At 58.0% G+C, this 18,605-nt stretch overlaps 2 protein-coding genes across 12 annotated transcripts in view; one reads left to right on the top strand and one right to left on the bottom strand.

Annotated features, from left to right (window-relative positions):
* CEP164 (centrosomal protein 164) overlaps nt 1-18,605 on the top strand; it is a 61,447-nt gene that overhangs the window by 41,584 nt on the left and 1,258 nt on the right. For 6 of the 10 annotated variants that reach the window (XM_087868408.1, XM_045797863.2, XM_045797858.2 and 3 more), the window contains 20 exons: nt 359-505; nt 1,971-2,108; nt 4,829-5,029; nt 8,155-8,286; nt 8,368-8,584; nt 9,549-9,626; nt 9,859-9,990; nt 10,352-10,474; nt 11,528-11,671; nt 12,095-12,178; nt 12,319-12,387; nt 12,738-12,913; nt 13,230-13,356; nt 13,629-13,696; nt 14,144-14,351; nt 15,171-15,278; nt 15,836-15,947; nt 16,389-16,736; nt 17,441-17,507; nt 18,370-18,498. In XM_087868408.1, the coding sequence (XP_087724534.1) occupies nt 359-505; nt 1,971-2,108; nt 4,829-5,029; nt 8,155-8,286; nt 8,368-8,584; nt 9,549-9,626; nt 9,859-9,990; nt 10,352-10,474; nt 11,528-11,671; nt 12,095-12,178; nt 12,319-12,387; nt 12,738-12,913; nt 13,230-13,356; nt 13,629-13,696; nt 14,144-14,351; nt 15,171-15,278; nt 15,836-15,947; nt 16,389-16,736; nt 17,441-17,507; nt 18,370-18,498 (2,808 nt within the window). The remainder of the gene's footprint in view (nt 1-358; nt 506-1,970; nt 2,109-4,828; nt 5,030-8,154; nt 8,287-8,367; nt 8,585-9,548; nt 9,627-9,858; nt 9,991-10,351; nt 10,475-11,527; nt 11,672-12,094; nt 12,179-12,318; nt 12,388-12,737; nt 12,914-13,229; nt 13,357-13,628; nt 13,697-14,143; nt 14,352-15,170; nt 15,279-15,835; nt 15,948-16,388; nt 16,737-17,440; nt 17,508-18,369; nt 18,499-18,605) is intronic. The other 4 variants (XM_087868410.1, XM_045797861.2, XM_045797859.2 and 1 more) reach the window with 3 other exon arrangements.
* LOC148108810 (uncharacterized) overlaps nt 15,941-18,605 on the bottom strand; it is a 29,657-nt gene continuing 26,992 nt past the window's right edge. For both annotated transcript variants that reach the window (XM_087868412.1, XM_087868413.1), the window contains 2 exons: nt 17,696-17,873; nt 15,941-16,248 (listed from right to left, as the gene is read on the bottom strand). In XM_087868412.1, the coding sequence (XP_087724538.1) occupies nt 16,035-16,248; nt 17,696-17,873 (392 nt within the window). In that variant the 3' untranslated portion in view covers nt 15,941-16,034. The remainder of the gene's footprint in view (nt 16,249-17,695; nt 17,874-18,605) is intronic.

Raw genomic sequence — 18,605 nt, 5'->3', positions numbered from 1 at the left:
TCTTCTGTTCCCCTGGTGAGAGGACGAGGCTGGCGTCGAGCTGGCTTTAGAGCACATTCAGTTGGAATGAATCACTGGGGGAAGCCGAGCTGCAGCGATGCCCGGTCCACAGCATCGCTGACTACCTGCTGTGTGCAGAGCTTCTCCATAACCCTCCAGCAGCCGCCACGGACGTGCCTGTGGCCTTCAGTGTAAACAGCCGGGAAGAAGCAGGTGGGGGAGAGAGGCCCGAGGTAGGGACACTTAGTTGGGGCTGATTCCCTTGTCCTCATCAGGGCTCTCTGACCCCGACTGGGTGCACCTGGAGCCTCTTGCCTTCCCACCCGCTTAACACAGTTGCTTCCTTATTGCTACCAAGGGAGGAGACCCCAAGCCCACCTGCCGCCCATGAGAGGGGCAAGGAGCAGCACCCCCGGGCCACGGAGCTGGGCCTTGGGCAGGAAGAGGCCAAGGAGCCTGAGGAGAAGGTGGCGGCCAGCCCTGCCCCGCCAGTCTCTCCAGAGGCGTAAGGGCCAGTGTTAATGTCTGTCCCCACCCTCCCTCGTGTGCGCTTTGCTTTAGTGCCCACCACTCTTCAGTGGTAGGGAGGGGCTGCTCCGGGCCCTGCCGAGGGGGTGGAGTAGGGGAGACTGAGTGTGCCCTTCGTTCTGTGTGCTGCCTTGGGACCCCCAAGCAGCTGTGAATGAAGCTGGATGTGAGGGGGTACCTCCTGGGCTGGCAGAAACCTGGTAATCCTGTTTTCCCCTCTACCAAGCACTGCTTTTCGCTTTCTTAGAAACATTTTATTGAGGTATTTATTGACATGAAAGTACGTACATCTGAACTGTATGAATCAACGCACGCTGACACACGGATCAGATGTAGAACACTTCTGTCCCTTCAGGAAGTTTCCTCATCCCCTTTCCTCACAGTGCACCACCCCAGGTCACCACGCTTCTGGCTTCCATACCCTGGGTTTGTCTTTCCAGTTCTCCGACTTGACTTAAATGGAATTATCCAGGCTCCAGTATATGCGTTTTGGGCCTGGGTCCAAAGCTCACCTCCATTGTGACACCCGCACTTCTAAAACTTAGGGATCATTGAGCTTTCCTCCTCCCATTGTCTCCTCCCCTCTACCGCTTTTACAGATGAGGAGACTGAGGCCGGCAGTGAAGGGATTTGCCCAACGTCACATCACTGCGGGTTGTGTAACTAGCACGAGGCTCTGGTCGCTGGAGCCCTAGACTCCCTACTCAGTGTGCAGCCCTGGTCCTTTTCTCTGCGTGGAGAGACGGGAGCCAGGGTTACGCAGTTCGTCACGTCTGTGAACTGAGTGCCACGAAAGGATTATGAGTCCTTGGGAATCGGGGCTGACTGTTGTCAGGGTCACGCACTAGTTACTCACAGCTGGCAGGACGCATGAGGTCCTGACTCTTGTCCTCACCACCTCATTGCAGAGTGATGCAGGGAAGGGACAGCCCATGTTTCAGGTGGTGACAGCTCTGACACTCGCAAGTCTCCTTGGTGGCTGTGGACACCGGGTCAGGGTGCTTTCTATGAGGACAGGAGGCAAGTGTGTTTCAGAGACAGGACCCTCTGGGCAGAGGTCAGAGGGCGTGTTCCTGGCACCTCGGGGACGGAAGCTGGGCGGTGAGGCACCTCCCCAGCTGTGTGGGCCGATGAGCCCCCTTACTTTGTGTTCTCCTCCCAAACCAGTGAGGCCGCCCCTGCTGGGTCTCAGAGACACATTCCTCGACCACACAGTTTCACTTACAAGCACGCTTAGGAAGTATCTTCTGTTCCTTTCCGGAGTCTTTTCAGGCCCCATAACTTCCTTGTTACCCATCTTCACACCTACGTTTCTGTGTATCGTGAGAAGTAGCTCTGGGTCTGGGTCTCATTTGTACCCGAGGGATTTTAATTTGTGGAGGTGACTGAGTGACAACACAGGCCAATGCCATTAAGGAAAAATTTATTACTTACATTTCCAGAGAGAAGAGGGCATGCCACACCATGCTAGGCCAGATGGGGAAGGAGCAGGGTGTGTCAGGAGGCAGAAGAGGCGAGAAGGGAGAGCATGGCCCAGAGCCTTTATCGGGGTCTCTGTGGGAAGGAATGGGCGCGACAGGGTAAGTACCTTGAGTGAGTGTGGGATTGGATAGTTTGACTAATTTGGGCGGGCTTTGGGCTATGCGGGTGGCCCACCAGTTGCCTGCGGGACCCTGCATGATTTGGTGTGAGTTCTGGAATGAGATGCATAAGGTGTGGCCTCCCTGGGGGATTGGTTGGTCTGCATATGAAGGACGGTCCCTGCTGTAGGAGCTGGCCAGTCCTGGGACCAGCAGTCTCTCCTCTACCGGCAAACTTATACAGATATCAAAACGTCATAAATTAACAAGAAACCAAAAACCATGATTCATAGAGCCCATCGCCTTTCACAGATGTCGTCAAGCTAGATCAGAGGGAGTTAGGGGCAGAGGGCGGGCCAGCAAACAGCCGCCCTGTGTGCACCCTGTGGCCTGAAGGCCTGCGTCCTTGGCCCGGGATAGCCTCCCCTTGGTGATCCCAGCACCTTTCTTGAGGTGTTTGTAGAACGGGGGTAAATGAATTAGAGCTACTGGGCCGAACATGAAAGGGGACTGGGATCTCTTTGCAATTTTAGTGGCCGTGCAGCCAAGTCGAGAATGTCCTGGGTGCCGCTGCCTCCTCCCTCCGCACCGCCTGCCCTCCCCGCTCCTTCCCTTCCTTGGCGGCCAGCCTGAAATGGTGATGCCCCTACGGAGCGTCCTCTTGGCTGCTGACTGTTAGAAACTGGGTCTCTCTGATGCTGACACCGAGGAGTGGCCTCGAAATCAGACCCGCCTCTTCCTCTGGAGGCTTCATCTTCCCTGTTGTCTCCTCACTCGGTCAGGCCATCGTTGACAGCCTTGGACCTAAGCGGGGCGTTTGGGACACTAGAGCTCTAAAACGGGGACACGGGGAAGAGGCCCGCTGGAAAGCAGCCCCTCTTGCCTGTGCGCCAGGTTGCAGGCGCGCTCGCCCGTGTGCGCCGTCTGAGGCCCTAACTTTCTGCAGCGTCTGTCCCTCGGGCTCCACATAGCTGCGCAGCCCACAGGGGAGACAGACATTCAGAGGTACCATCTCAGGGAGAAAAGATGTTTTCAGCCAAGGCTGGAAATGAGTTGGAGGGTTGATGAGGCGGAGAGCTGTGGGGGAGGCTCTCTTGGAGAGCAGGACTCTCAGAGGAGGTGGCGGCCATGGCTCTTAGATCCGCATCAGTTGGGCTGTGTCGGGATGGGGGGAGGGGGGAGGGGGGCGGAGATGGGCTTGAGAGCAGAAGAGAACTGAAGGCCTAGCTCAAGGCTGTTTCCGGTCTGGGTTAATGATTTTTAGGAAAGGGGGGAAGGAAGGATCTTAATGGTATTTCAGAGACGTCAGGAACCTTTTATGTCGTCTTCTCTTTCTGGTCTCGAGTGGCGGAGAGGGAATTCCAAAGCCCTTGTTTTCTTCTGCTCTTCTAATCTGATCCTGGCCACTGCCTTCCATCTGCTGCAGTGAGGGGAGGGGGGGGTCCTGTGTCCCCTCTTACACTCTTGCGCCAGTGCTCCTTGGTGTGGGCTGTGCCCACGTGCTGCTGGGGCTGACGGGGCCAGCGTGCCTGGCCTGCAAAGCCTGCGCACCGTCGGGGAGGGGTGGTGGTTGTGTGGCGAGACCAATTTCTAACGGAAGATGAGGGACCTGGGAATGCACAGAGGTGCTGGCCTTTAGGAAAGCTGCTCCGGGAGGCGAAGTACTATCCCTCTTATGCTTTGTGCTTCCCAATGTTCTTGGGTTTCTCTGTGGGCATTTCCTTCAAGAACCCTCATCACTGGGGCACCTGGGTGGCTCAGTCGTTAAGCGTCTGCCTTCGGCTCAGGTCATGATCCCTGGTTCTTGGGATCGAGCCCTGCATTGGGCTCCCTGCTCAGTGGGAAGCCTGCTTCTCCCTCTCCCACTCGCCCTGCTTGTGTTCCGTCTCTCACCGTGTCTCTCTCTGTCAAATAAATAAAATCTTAAAAAAAGAGCCCTCATTACTTTATAGACATCTTTTCCACTAGGGCCATTATTCCTTATCTTGTCACCCACCTTATGCATCCAGGTTGGCGCTGAATTTCTTTTACCCATTCCTAAACACGGAGTTAACTCTGAGCAGGTGAAAACGTGGCATCGTCAAGGAGAGAGGGAGCAGGACATTCTTAGTGCACTCTTGCTACTGTCTTTGGCAGTCACCTGCCTGGTTCCCTTGCCCTTCCTGTGCTGGACCTCCATGGACTCTTCTGGGTGTGAGGGCTAGGAGACTTGCTGCTGCTTCTCCTGCCGGCTCATATGCATGGGCCTGTGTTCAATTTGGGCGGCAAGACCGCAGCCTCTGGGGACTCACCGAACTGCTGGTGGGAGCCTGGAGTAGCAGGCAGAGCCCTAGTGGGAAGACACAAATGGGGCTGTGAACCACGCTGGGGAGGAGTCCATAGCGGACAGAGCTGCAGTCTCTCCCTGGGGCTGCATGCTCTCGAGCTACAATTGCAGGTTTTTACGTTGGGCTGCAACCTTCCAGATCCACTGAGAGCCTTGTAGGGGCTACCATTCTCCCTCGGCTCTTGGGGCCTTAGCCACAGTGGGGCTTGCCCTGTGAACGAATGCTGCCTGTATCTTTGAGGGGCTAGCCTTCCCGCCGGGCTGTGGGTGGCCTGATTTGCCTATGAGATTCCTGACCCTGGGCCTTCCATTAGGATGCCGTGTATGGTGGTCTGTATCTGTCTAAAAGGTGGGATAGTAAATCCAGTGAAATGCTGTCCCCCGCCCTTGGCAGGTGCTCTGCGGAGCCTGCAGCTCCCCCAAAGCAGGCTTCACTGAAGGCCGTGGAAGAGGCCGTGGCCCAGGAATTGGAGCAAGACCGGAGGCGGCTCCTGGAATCGAAGCAGGAGAAGATGCAGCAGCTGCGGGAAAAGCTGTGCCAGGAGGAGGAAGAAGAGATCCTGCAGCTTCACCGGCAGAAAGAGAAGTCTCTCAGGTCCTGCCCCTCCCCTTAGGCAAGCTGCTGGGGCCTTGCAGGGACACAGGGAGCGAGCGACACCCTACCCCCGCCCCGGAGCCCTGTGGCCCCCCGAAACTCCCCCTCTGTGGCCTGTGCGGAGGAAGGAGCTCCCCGGTTAGTCTTTCTGGGAGGGATTTGGGAGGTGTGGTAATAGTGGGAGGAGCTAACGCTTTTTGAGGGATGACACTGGTCCCTGTGCTTTATATCTGTTAATTGGTTTAGTCCTGAGAGTGGCGCTTATGAGATGTTGCTGTCAACGCCATCTTACAGGATCTGTGATATAGATGAAGAGACTGAGGCACAGAAAGGCTGACTTGTTCCAGGTGTTGAAGTTAATAAGCCACAGAGCCCGGGTGAGCCCAGGCGGTTGGTCCCTGGAGCCCGTTTTCCTAACCACGACGTTGTCCTCTTTTTCGGCAGTCAGGGCCCTGTTGGGGCCCAGCAAGACTGGTGGGGACCACTTGATACGGTGTGAGGTGCTATTTCCCAGGACCCAGAAGTTTCTATTTGGGTTCCCGCTCTTTGTGTAGCTGGCTGGGCTGGGCCTGTGTTGATGAGATGGTGTGTATACGTGTGTAAACAAATCAGAGGTTATTTTTACAAGAAAAGGCCGTCCGGGGCTGGCATGGTGGCTCCAGAGTCCCCAGGTCCCCTGGCGGTCCTTTTGTCTCTCTGCTGCCTCTAGCACTGGCTACTGTCAGGGTCTCTTCAGAGGCCAGTGTGGCTGCTGGATCTCCAGCCATTGTGTCTGCACCGCAGGTGGGAAGAATAGGGATAGAGTACAAAAGGGGTAACTTCCAGCTCCTTCGGTCCCTTTTAAGGTGCTTTCTTGGAAATTTCACTTAATAACTTCTGTTTATTCTTTAAAGTTTTCCTGGAAAGTTTAGTAATTTCCATGCATATCTCATGAGTTACGCCTGGACACAAAGGAAACGGGGAAATGTAGTCCTTGCGTTGGGCCTCTTTACCTGACGGAATAAAATCTGTGGGAGAGTGGCTACTGAGAACGTCATCAGCCATCTGTCACAGGCCCAGGGAGGGACCGGTGCTAGAAAAGGTGTTAATATATTTTTCACTTACTTGGCAATGTAACTAAAGGCTAAATCTTTAACTGTTGGACAGAATATCCAGAAGTGGTAGACTTATTTTTATATCCTACATAGCAAGGGGTATATAAAATGTTTATGTTTAACTTCGACTAATAGAAAACCAACACCCAGCTACCCAGAGGATTGGGGACAGTCTCTCTCATTAGCCCAACACAAGATCTGCTGACCCAGGGCCCCATCCTTCTGTCACCCCTCCTGGATCCCCTGCCAGGCAGCATCTTCCTCTTCCAGCCAAATGAAAATTGGGGTAGGGGCCTGCCCAAACAGGGTATGACTTAGCTGATCTTAACAGGCAGAGTCTAGGAGGAAATCCTGGTAGTGTCTCCCTGCCAGCCCACCAGGCTCCTCCTCTCTTCCTGGCCACCCCGGGCCTGGCTGACTGTGCTTTCTGTCCCTCACCAAACCCCCAGCTCCAGAAGGCTTTCAAGAACCCTCTTAGGTTGTGGTGAAGACTAGCATGCCGGAAGTATCTGACTCAGGGCCTGAAACATGGTAGTTGCTCAATAAATGTAGCTCTTGATTTTATTTCCAGTTGAAATCAGTGGTTTCAGTGGCCTTCATGAAGTAATTTTTCTGTAGGCAGTGCCTTGTCAGACTCGCTGCAAAATAGTTCATTGTGAGAACCTTTTTCTGCTTACACCTGAGCCTTTCTGAGGGCTGGGGCCGTCTCTGCTGGGAAAGTTCCATGGTAGAAATTTCTGGAAGCCACAGCTGACCTTGTAGTGGATATTTCTTGAATGAGAAGGCAGACTGACCCTTAGTTTCTTTAGCGGTAAAATGAAGAGATTGAATTTAGTTGTGAGATGAAGAGAGACTGTTGTAAAATGAAGGACTTAACCTCTCGGGGCCCTCCCATCTCTGATGTCCTGTGGTGCTGTGTGGAAAATGGAGCCATAAGACAAGGAGAAAAGGTTTCTGGGGAATCCAGGAGGGAGGATTTTCATTTAACTCAAATTTTCTGTCACTATGGAAGAGAGCAGTGGTGCAGGTAACTTGAAATAGAAAATGACCCTAAATCTTTTTTGGCTCTGCAATTCAACAGGAAGCTTTTCAAAGACATTGTCTTCTGAATCATGTTTTTCTTGGGCTTGAATTCCCTGAGGGCACAGCACACAGCACCTGGTCCTGTGGGGGCTGCGTTCGCAGGGGGCTAGCTGCCTGGGATGAAATGCTTACCGTTGTGCGTCCGTAAATAAGATGTCCCTCGTGGAGCCTCGGCGCTTTCTTGTGGTTTGGGTCTGGGTGAGGCTGTTCAAATTCCACAGACATTTATGGAGCACCTAGTTCACGTCAGCTACTGTATTCACCTCGGATAGAACAGACTTTAAGACATGACTCTTGCTCTGGAGAAGCTCCCAGACTTGAAAAGGGACACACGAAAGATGGAATTACGATGTGTGGTACAGAGCGGCAGGGATAAGGAAGGGCCTCACAGAAAGGGCGAAGGGAATAGAAGGGCTAATCGACGAACCCGGAGGGACTTGGAAAGAATTCTCTGAGGGGAGGAAGCTTGTGTTGAGTGGTGAATATGGCTTTGTCAAGTAAAATAGGGAATTCTAGGGGGAGGCCCCAGCACGAACAAGGGCTAAGAGGCGAGGAGGAGTGCGGTGGGGTTGAGAGGCGGTGGCTCCTCTGATGGGGTTGGAACAGTTGATCAGGTCGTGAGTGAGAGGATGTGGCACCACGGCCGGGCCGGGTCAGACTGTATCTGTCCTGGAGGGAATGCCGTGCCCAGGTGTGCCTGTAGGCAGAAGGCAGCCTGTGGCAGAAATGCTGTCGTGGGATCAAGCAGCCTGTCATCCTCTTGCTGCGGCAAAGAGCAGGGAGCGCTCATGGCCCCCTCTTACCCTGGAGGGTATTATAGGGAGGCAGCAGGACCCAGATTTGGGAAACTTCACAGGAAAGCTACGGGCTTTTGGAGGTCAAGAGTTGGGTTCACGACAAATGGAAGAGTGGTTCCTCCAGCAAATTTGCCTGTCTTTTCCGTCCCAGTTCCCTGAAGGAACAGCTGCGGAAGGCCACAGAGGAGGAGGAGACTCAGATGAGAGAGGAGGAGAGCCGGAGGCTGGCCCAGCTCCGGGCCCAGGTGCAGTCCAGCGCGGAAGCAGACGAGGGCCGCATCAGGTGAGCGCACCGTGAGCCGGCCCCCCGGCGCTGCCCCCTGAGTGCACGGGCCCGGCCCATTCTGTCTGTCTGTCCGCTCAGGGCCGAGCAGGAGGCTTCCCTGCAGAGGCTGAGAGAAGAGTTGGAGTCTCTCCAGAGGGCCGAGAGGGCCAGCTTGGAGCAGCGGAGCAGACAGATGCTGGAGCAGCTCAGGGAAGAGTTGGAGGCCTCGGAGAAGAGAGAGCAGGCTGCCCTGAATGCCGGGAAGGAGGCGGCTTTGCAGCAGCTCAGGGAGCAGCTGGACAGAGAGAGGAAAGAAGTGAGCCAGTGAGCCAGCAGCGTGGACCCTCCCGCCCGACAGCCTCCCGGGCCCCTGGGCTGCCTGGGGAGGGGCTGGGAGCCAGGCTGGGCGTGCAGCGTGGGGGCCGGGCACAGAGGAGGTGTCTGCGCAGCTGGCACGGAGGATGGTAGCCAGTAGGTGGGCCGACTGTCTGGGTACGCCATCGCGCGTGGGCCCGGCTGTCTCAGGGCGGGTGCTGGTCCGGTCCGCGTGGCACAGTGGAGGGAACGGCAGATGCCCGGGGGCTCTGTCCAGGGCCGGCACTAGCTGGGTGCTGTCCGTGGCAGTGAGGAGGTTGGAGGGGAGATGGCGTATGGATTTGGGAAGATTTTGTGACTGAAAGAACTTAGACCAGACCAGAAGTCCTGAGAAAAAGGGGCCCTGTCCCCATTCCTGTCCCGGAGGGGCAGCTGCGATGACCTGTCCTCTCTCTCCTGCTGTGGAGAGATTGCACAGAGGAGGGTTTTCTCCTTTGCCTTTACTCTCTGTGCCTCCAGTCCTGCCTGTCTCCTGATGGTCTGTCTCCAGCTAAGAGTAGGAAGTAAGGAACAGTCAGGCCACAAGAAGGTGAAGCTGAGCTTCAGCCCTTGGATAAGGAGAGACTACAGGAGGTGGGGGAGGGCATCCCTGCCTACCTGCTCAGGCAGACCTCCTCCCCCTCCTAGCCTCGGGCCCCATTCGTAGGCGTGAGCACGACCTATGTACCTGGGGCCTAGCCAGGGGCAGGGGGATGGGAGCAGTGACCTGAGGCTTACTGGCCTTCATTTCCTGTTCATTTGCTAGTTGCAGCCTTTAGGGACGGAGTTATTTGGGGAAACAAAGCTGTGGTTCCCCTTGGCTCTTTAGCTGGAAGGGATCACGCATGGTCTTCCTTCCTCTGGGGTCAGTGCCCGGCCAACCTTCCCTGCCCTGCGTCCCTCACAGACCCCTTGTCACTCCCCAGGCCACGGCAGCACTAGAGAGGGAGCACAGGGCCGAGCTGGAGCGGCTCTCTTCCTCGCTGGAGGCCAAGCACAGAGAGGTAAGATGCAGTGGCCCCGGGCTGCCAGGCAGAGCATCCTCCTGGTCCGTCAGCGAGAGCCCCGAGGCGCCTTCGCCGCTGGTGGGCGGAACTCGACCCTGTGCCTGCCAGTGGGGCGGGAGCCTCCCTCCCCCGAAGCCCCCTGGGGAGGGTGCTGGGCCCCTGGCAGGCCTGTCCCTGAGGTTGCTCTGCAGCGCTGAGTGTCACCTCCTCTGTGCTGGGGCTTCCTCAGGTTGTCCGCAGCCTCCGGAAGAAGACAGAGGAAGCTCAGCAGAAAGAGGCGGCCCAGCTGCAGGAGAACCTCGGTCGGGCGGAGCAGAGGGCTCAGCAGAGGGTTCATCAGGTGCTCGAGTATGAGCAAGAGGTAAATGCCGGTGGGCTCCTTCGCCCTCATGTATACCTGTGCTGGGCGCTCCGTCCCGGCCCAGGGGCCCCTGCTTTGCTTGGGATGGCTCAGCTGGGGCTAGAACTTCTGGTTGCATTTTCCTGTCTCTGTTCTCTTGAGGCCAGGTGCTTCTCCACCCCTGGGCCCCCGGATGTGAGTGGGGAGGGTGCGCTGGGGTGTGGCGCGTGCACGTCCCGGGTCACGCACGTGTGACAGGTGCGGGGCGCTGGGAGGCGTGCGGGGGTTGCATGCACAGTGTACCGCACCTTCAAGAGCCTCAGTCCCCGCGTGCTGGTCCACTCTCGGCCTGCGTGTCCCATCACCGCTGCCCACCCTGCAGCTCAGTGGCCTCCTGCGAGAGAAGCGCCAGGAGGTGGAAAGGGAGCACGAGAGGAAGATGGACAGGATGAAGGAGGAGCACCAGCGAGTGGTGGCTGAAGCCAGAGAGCAGTACGAAGCCGAGGTGACTTGCGCCTTCCCCCGTGCACACATTGGGCACGCACGCGCGTGCACACACATGCATGCACACACCATGCGGTCCGTGGCGGCTGCCTGGTGCCCTACGTGCCGGCCTGCCTGCCTCTTTACTCCGGCAGCAGAGGAGTGGGTCCCGCACGGTCGGCGGGCTGCCTTCCCTCCCCAAGTGGCAGTGGCTTACACACAGATACTGAGATCCTACCCCGTGTTAGCGCTGTTCTCAGCCCCTGAGATGTGTTGACTCATTTAGTCCCCCCAAAACCCCAAGGAGGTGCGGACTATCATGACCTCAGTTTGAAAATGAAACGAGACTCAGGAGCACAAGCACCTTTCCCAAGGGGCTCCAGGCTAGTAAGTCGAGGAGCTGAGATTCAAGCCCCAACTGGCTCCAAAGCCTTTAACTTAAACCAGTCTGACACCATGCCATCAGGGTTAACCAGAACTCCAGGACACCGTAGACTGGCAGGAGCCACACCCTACCTCCATTTGATCTGCCCATGTTCAGCCTTCCCCCGTAGGTGAGAATGGGGGTGAACAGGGGTGGCAGTGGGGCCTGACTTTAGTTCATAGCTGGGCCTCTGCCCAGGATTTCTACGCTACTGTTCCAGTAACTGGAGCCCGTATCCCAGCCTGTCTGTAGGGTCTTTCCCGTGATACAATGTAGTTGGTTCCCTTCCCAAACTGATTCTGACCTTGCTGAAGAGCGGTGATAATTTATTAATGACTTCTCTTCCCCCGAGGAAGGAAGCTATCTGCACACAGTGGACAGCAGGACAGGCAGATTTCTACCGGGGGTGGGGAGGGGGGAGTTCTCATGGCATCTGACCAGTGCCTCCTTCAGCAGCAGAGAGGGGTGGAGGCTTTCTTGGGGGGAGGCCCGGGCGCTCCCCCATGCTCGTTCTCTTCTTGAAGAGCTGGCCCGAGGGAGGTGCTAGGGTCCCTGACCTCACGGACCTGAGGCTGCAGGAGTGAGGGGCTGCGGCTTTAGGGGTGTGAGGGCTGCTGCAGTTTCTCACCAGCAGCCATCCCTTCTGGGCAGGAGAGGAAGCAGCGGGCCGAACTCCTGGGCCACCTGACTGGGGAGCTGGAGCGCCTGCGCAGGTCACACGAGCGAGAATTGGAGTCCATGAGGCAGATGCAGGACAGGCAGCTTGAGGACTTGTGGCGTCGGCACCGGGAGCAGGTGGGGGCTCCGGGCAGTCACAGGGGACCAGGGTGGGTGAGCCCCCTCTGACACCTGCATGCAGGAGAAGTGCTGGGGGCAGGCAGCTGTGGCAGCTGCAGATCCGAGCCTTGAGGCGTGGGGTTCTCTCTTGGGCCATCCACAAGCCAGGGCATGTGTGTTCCTTTGTTTTCTGGGCCAGAGACCATCCCTGGGATTAGAGGAGGTCAGCCGCCCCTAGGCCTCTGGGGTTGGCCCCTTTGTCTCTCCTTACCGCCATTGAGAAGACACAATGTGGTGTGTTCCCGGGGGTCTGCAAGGGCAAGTGGGATGAGGCTGAGCCTAGCTCAGAGGGCGTGCTATGGAAGCAGGGGTCCGGAGCTCCCTCCTGCCCCCTCAGCTCATGCCTTGCACTCATCTTTCACTCTACCTATTTGTGCACAGGAAAGGAGACTCCAAGATTTAGAGGAGGAACTTGAAACCAGAACCAAAGATGTCAAGGCCAAATTGGCTGAACTGGACCTCCAGGTGGGAGAGTGGGAGTTGATCTCCAGGGGCCCTTGACCTTGGAGTTGTAGCTCCCCTAGGAGAGCTTGGGGCCTCCTGTCCCTGAGCCCCGGGGCACCTGGAGCTGGCCAGAGGGCCCCATTTCTTTCTCTCTGCTGCAGGAGGAGACGGCCCAAAAGGAGAAGCAGCAGCTCCTTGATGTGCAGAGGCAGGTGGCGCTGGAGAGCGAGGTTTGGCTGGCTCCCTTGTCCTCCCTCGCCTCTGCCCCGTTCCCTTTACCTGCCCTCCCTCTCTCCCCGCAGCATCCTACCTTTTGCTCACCCGATCTGTCCAGGGCTTTAGGGTTCCAGCCGCTGTCTGCAGGATGCCACAGTTAGCACGGCCCGTCTGGATGGAGCCCCGCTCGGGATCCCCAGTGGGTGGGGCGGTGGAGGGCAGCAGAGCCCGCATGCTTCCTGTCCCGGGCACAGTGACTTCAGGGTGGTGGAGGTCCCCCCTCGCCCCCATGCTCCTCAGGCGTCCCTGTGCTGCTGCCACCTGCCTGTGTCCTGCATGTCTCCAGGTGTTTCTGTCTTTTCAGGAAGTCACAGCCAGCCAGCAGCACTTGGAGGAGGCAAAGAAGGAGCACACGCACCTGTTGGAGTCAACCCGACAGCTGCGAAGACTCCTTGACGAGCTTCGGGCACGCAAGGTGGAGCTGAAGTCCCAGGTGCAAGCGCTGCAGGCCCAGAGCCGGAGGCTGCAGAAGCACGTCAGGTGGTGTGGGTGCCCGGGCCTTGGCCACCCTCCCCCCCCCCCCCCCCCCCGCTGCCTGCCCCCCAGCTGCTCTCGGCCCAGCCATGCGGTGGAGGAGCCAGGCAGAGGGGCTTTGCTGCATTTGCTAGGGAGCAGTGGGGGAGAGGCTGGGAGCAGCTGGCGGTCTCTGGTTCTACTGGTCATGCCCCGGTCCTGCCGCAGGGCCTTGGACGGAAGCAAAGGGATGGAGGGGTTCCTGCTGTCTCCCTAAGATCAGGGCTTGAAGCCCGCCCCACTTCATCCTGTGACCCTGCCTCCCCCTCCCACCCCCCCACAGCGACCTGGAGGCTGAAGCTCAGAGGAAGCAGGACACACTGAAAGAGCTGGCAGCTCAGGAGAGTAACGCGTCCCCACATTTTGAGCCAGATCTCCACATTGAGGACCTGAGGAAATCCCTTGGGACAGTGAGTTTCTCTGTGCCTTGGAAGGGACAGGGCGGTAGGACTAGGGCACGGGTGCCGGAGGGGTCCTGGCTTTGGTTATATACGACTGTAGCCTCCTGTCCTTAATAGTCCCAGTTTTCCATCTCCATCAGTCAAAGGGTATTTAAAGTGAAGAGTGCCCTGTAGCCCCCAGAGCCATTTCTGTGTTTAGGCCCCTGGGAGGGGCTTTGGGAGTCCCTTGAGCCGGCAGCATATCTGATATTCAGTGGGCCTTTTCTACTGTGTGTCCTTAGAACCAGACCAAAGAGGTATCCTCTTCTCTCCCCCAGAGCAAGGAGGAGACCGACTTGTCCTTGGACAGGTGAGTTCTGATAGCTTTAGTTTGGGTCCAGGATTCTGTGAAGGGACGAGTGCCTGCTTCCCAGATCTGGGGTGAAACGGGTTGACTGTGATTGCCGGTGGGGCTTGGTTCAGGGATGAGGACTGGAGGGACTGAGGGAGTTTTTGGCAAGCCAGGAAGGTGCCCACTGTGACAGTATGCCGGGATCTGCTGTCCTCTGGTTGAGGACCAGGCTGATGGGAGTGTCTGGCCATCCATCCGGAGGCCCCAGGCCCAGTCCCTTTAGAGGCAGGGTGGGCGGACACAGCCCCATGCTACACATGATAGTGCGAATACTAGCGTGTTCACACCCTGCCCAGCCCAGCCTCGTAGTCTGTGCTCAGGCTGGGCGTCTGTCAGGGAAGTACTCAGGTGACCCAGAGTGTGTGTGTCTTCCCTTTCCAACCCCTCCGCCCTGCCCTCCCACAGCGTCCGGCACTACCTCTCCGCCGAGGGCATGGCTCTCCGCAGTGCCAAGGAGTTCCTGGTGCGGCAGACCCGCTCCATGCGGAGGCGGCAGACGGCTCTGAAGGCCGCCCAGCAGCACTGGCGCCAGGAGCTGGCCAGCGCTCAGGAGGCCGCCAAAGATCCCCCGGACACCAAGGCCCTGGAAGATGTGCGCAAGGACCTGGAGGAGGTCAGGAGCCTTGAGGAGAGCCTTCCGGTCCTGCGGGGGGCAGGTGCTGGGGGGAGAGAGGGCAGCCATCAACCTCTGGTAGTTCGGGGTTCCCCACAGCGTGGTCGGGACCTCTGGACAGGTGCTGCAGGTTATCGGTCTCCGTGAGGCTGAAAGCACCCGACATTTACGTGTCACCGCACATGTGCACAGTGCTTTCTCCAGCACTCAGTCCTCACAGTAACCCTAGGTGACGTGCGAGGCAGTGGTGGTACTTGTACTTTCCACTTAGAAAGTGAGAGTAAGGTTTTTAAAATTGCACATCTGGTGCTTTGCTGGCCCATTCCGTCACACTCAAGACGTGGTTGGGAAGTGAATCTTTGGAGCATGCGGGGCGTAAGGGTGAATGTCTTGTCTGACAGCCTAATTTCCAGGGAAACGGCGGAGACTTCATGGTGCCCTCTGAGGGTTTTGGCAGCAGCTCAGGCCTCTTCCCGTAGAATTCTGTTGGTGCTCGGAGCTGGTGCGGGGCAGGCTTCCCGGGGCGTCTGCGTGCTGCCCTCAGGCCCTCAGTGCTCTGCTGAATGCCGAGAGGGCGGGTGGTGGGGGCAGGGGACAGTAATAACCCTGGGGTAACAGTAAGCCTTTGAGAATGTGGTAGGTGCGGGCCCAGGGCTCAGCAGGTAACATACTCTACCTCATTTAATCCTCATGACCCTAGAAAACTAGTATTTCTCTTCTTGAGAGGACAATCCAGACTGAGAACTAGTTTGTCCAGGATCACCAGCCAGCGGTGCGCTGAGCCCCCGTGTCTGTCCTCCCCTTTCTCTCCTATGGCAGGAGACCAGGCACCTGGATGAGATGAAGTCGGCCATGCAGAAGGGCCACGACCTGCTGAAGAAGAAGGAGGAAAAGCTGAATCAGCTGGAGTCCTCTCTTCGGGAAGAGGTGCTACGTGGTGGCCACGGCATCCCGCTTCCGTTCCTGGGCTGCAGTGGGTTCTTTGGTCTCATGGTGAGGGGAGCTGGGCCCCTGAGGCTCCTGGGCCGGTGACATGGCAGTGGCTTTGAGGTGGCTGAATACATCTGTGTCGAGTGGTCTGGAGCAGACCCGGAGCCTCGTGCTGCAGAGGCACTGGCCCCCGCCCGGCCCCTGCTGGGGTTCCTGAGGAGAGCTGGGTCCCGGGGGTTGGGAATGGACAGACCTAGGCTTCCCTCCCTTCCCTGCGGCCTCCACTTTCCCCTGGACCCCGGAGGTGTGGGTGTGGCAGGAAGGAAGCCTGGGTGGAGAGATCCTGCAGGGGAAGTTTGCTGTGGGGCAGGAGCTCTGGTCTTGGGGGCCTGCTGCCTATGTGTCGGGCTCCTGTGTCCCAGCCCCCACCTCCCTCCCTCCATGCGCAAGGCAGCATATATGGTGTCCCTCTCCCAGAACTTGGGGTCCCAGAGAGTCCGCGGGCACACCGCACCGGGCAGGCACCAGTACTCACTGCTGCTCGTACCCCTCAGGCTTCAGATGAGGACATTCTGAGACAAGCCCCCACTAAGAAGGTGGTGACGTTTGACCTCAGCGACACGGAAGACATGAGCAGTGCAAGCTCTGAATCCTCCCTGCCTCACCGTGAGTGGCAGTGTCGTCAGGGGGAAGACCGTGTATCCATGGAGAGGGTGGGGGCCCTGGGAACCAGTGTCTGGAAGCAGGCACTCACTAAGGCTCGGGAGGGTTGACCCCATTGGGGTCAGCACACAGGGCAGAAAGGGTCAGGGGCCGCCTGAATGTGCAGAGACCTCTGGTGCCTTCTGAAAGGTGTTCTCCCTCTGCCACTCTGGTCTGCAACGGGGCAGAGGGCCGTCTCCTCTTCCTTCCTTGCTCGCTCTCTGGAGAGGCTTTCTCCCCTTGGCCAGCTTCCAGTCTGCACCATCTGGAACACAGAAGCCCTGCTGTCCCCGTACCCTCATCAGCCGAGGTGGGCTGTGGTCGGGCGGACCAGGAGGGCAGCCAGGAGGGCGCTGCCCTGCCTGGGGCCGTCCTGGGCCCTGAAGCTGAGTCCTTCCGTTTTAGTCAAGCTGACCGCAAGTGCCACCTTCCCCTACGAGTTCCACTACTTGAGCAGCTCCCTGCAGCGGATCAGCAGCCAGCTGAACGGTGTCCTCAGCATGCTGGGCAGTCTCAACCCGCAGCCGCCCCCACCCCTCTTCGCTTCCACACCGGTGCCCACCCTGCCCCGGAAACCCAGGAGCACCCCCATGCCTGTCTGCCCCTCCCTGGCCCGGGTCTCAGCCTGGCCGCCAGCGGTGCCCACATCCGCCCAGTGGGCCTGGGACCCGGGGCTGGGCCCCACACTGTCCTCCTCCGTGGCTCAAACAGTGGACGACTTCCTGGTGGAGAAGTGGCACAAGTATTTTCCAAGTAAGCCTCCCTCCCTTCTTCCTCCTCTGCCGGCCCCTTGCCGCCCCCAGCTTTGGCCTGGCCCATCCCATTTTGGGAGGAAGACTTGCTGGGGGCCCTGCAGCCACAGGCTCTGTGGGTCACGACGGTTGACCTGGAGCTTGGGCTGACTGGAGCCTGTCTGATGGGAGCCAGTGCACAGCAGAACCTAAAAGGTCATCCCTGTCTTCACTGTAATAGCTGCCATCTTGTGCCTTGTACGAGGGGCCAGGCCTGAGTCCTTCTGCTAACCCTCTGAGGTAGTAATACCCCACCTTACAGACGAGAAAGGGATATGCTCCAGGGTACCCGGGGAGTAAATAACACACTGGGATTTGGCCCCCCATCTCTGTGACTTCAAGATTCTGTTATGAACCCCTTGGCCATACAGCTTTGCCCTGTTTCTGGGCGTGGGGGCCTCACCTGGTCTCTTAGTCCTGCTGAAGAATGTGAAAAGCCATAAAAACAGTTATTTTGGGGAAAAAGTTACATATCTGTTCCCTGCCTTAACCCAAATAGAAGAGTAGATTAAATTTTGCACTTCCCGTCTCTCGTCTGTCTCTCACCTCCAACCACTGAACCTGGCCTGTTGTGTGTCTGCGGGAGGCAGGAGGTGAGCCGGGAGATGGCCTGCTTGGGCTGGCTTTCACGACCCATTTCTGGATGATTTCCTCCCACTTTTCCAGCTGGAGTCCCCTTCCTCAGCAGCGGCCCCGCCCCACTGGAGAACAGGCTGGGTTATGTGTCTGCCAGGTAAGCCTCGCTGTGGGCTCAGGGTGCAACCACACAGGCCTGCGGCACCTCCCAGGGGAGGACTCTGATCCCCTTGCCCAGAGAGCCTGCACAGGTCCCCAGGCCACGAAGTTGCCTGCGTCTGAGGTGCCTCTCCACCATCAGAGAAAAGTCTAACGCACCGAGGTCCCAGCGGCCGCTGGTCTCACCTGGCCCAGCTCTGTGAGGAAGGTGCCCCGTAGCACTTGCAGGGAGAGATCCGCCTTGGCAGGACCCTGCTCCTTCCCTTGAGTGGGGCTTTTGTCTTTGCCGTTGAGCTCATTGTCTGTTTCATAGGCTCCCCTCTTCCCCCAGTCCTGCCGAGCAACATCTGGAGTGAGGGGCACCCTGTGGGAGAGACAGATGGGCAATTATTTAAACCTGTTAATTTCCCATTCATCTTCTTCCTTGCCAAATGTATGCCCTGCCCGCCCTCCACAGGCCCCCAGCCATAAGCACCCCACTTACCCTTTGGCCCACTCGGGAACTGACGCTGGGCAGGTATTGGAGTCAACAGAGGGAAAAGCTTTTGCTGATCAGATTGGCTGGGATGAGGCAGTTGTAGGAGCCCTGATGTCAGGAGTGTTCACCCGGGGGGGGGGGGGCACCACCTTGTCTTTGGGGAACTGATGCTCATCATTCCAGAAGGGCATTCTTGCCAGTAAAGGAAGCTTGGAGTTGCTAAAGCCACCCCGCGGAGGCCATGGCTGGTGTATGGGGTGTGTGGACAGGAGGAGGGAGAGGCGCTGGCGTGTGGCCGGTTGGCTGTGCCACACGTGCGTCCCCTTCCTCCAATACTCTCGCCTCCTCTCTCCCTCTCCTCACACCGGCCTCCGCTTCCCAGCGAGCAGTTGCGCCTCCTGCAGCGGGCCCATTCCCACAGCTCCAGCCCTGAGGTGGGCAGCACAGACTTTCAGAGCTTGATCGATGCTAACAGAAGGTGGCTAGAACATTACAGAAATGACGCCAAGTTGTATCCTTTGGTCCCTATCATTGCTGGGGTGGCTGAGATGGGCTACAGAGCTTGTGTTTGTGCCCTGGAGGTGGGGAGAGAGGGTCCGAGGACGACCCGGGTTGGCC

The sequence above is a fragment of the Ursus americanus genome, chromosome 16, assembly GCF_024610735.1.
Source record: "Ursus americanus isolate L20-20 chromosome 16, mUrsAme1.1.p, whole genome shotgun sequence".
Lineage (NCBI taxonomy): Eukaryota > Metazoa > Chordata > Mammalia > Carnivora > Ursidae > Ursus > Ursus americanus.
The sequence above is the reverse complement of the archived record's forward strand: the minus strand, read 5'-3'. Positions and strand labels throughout refer to the sequence as shown.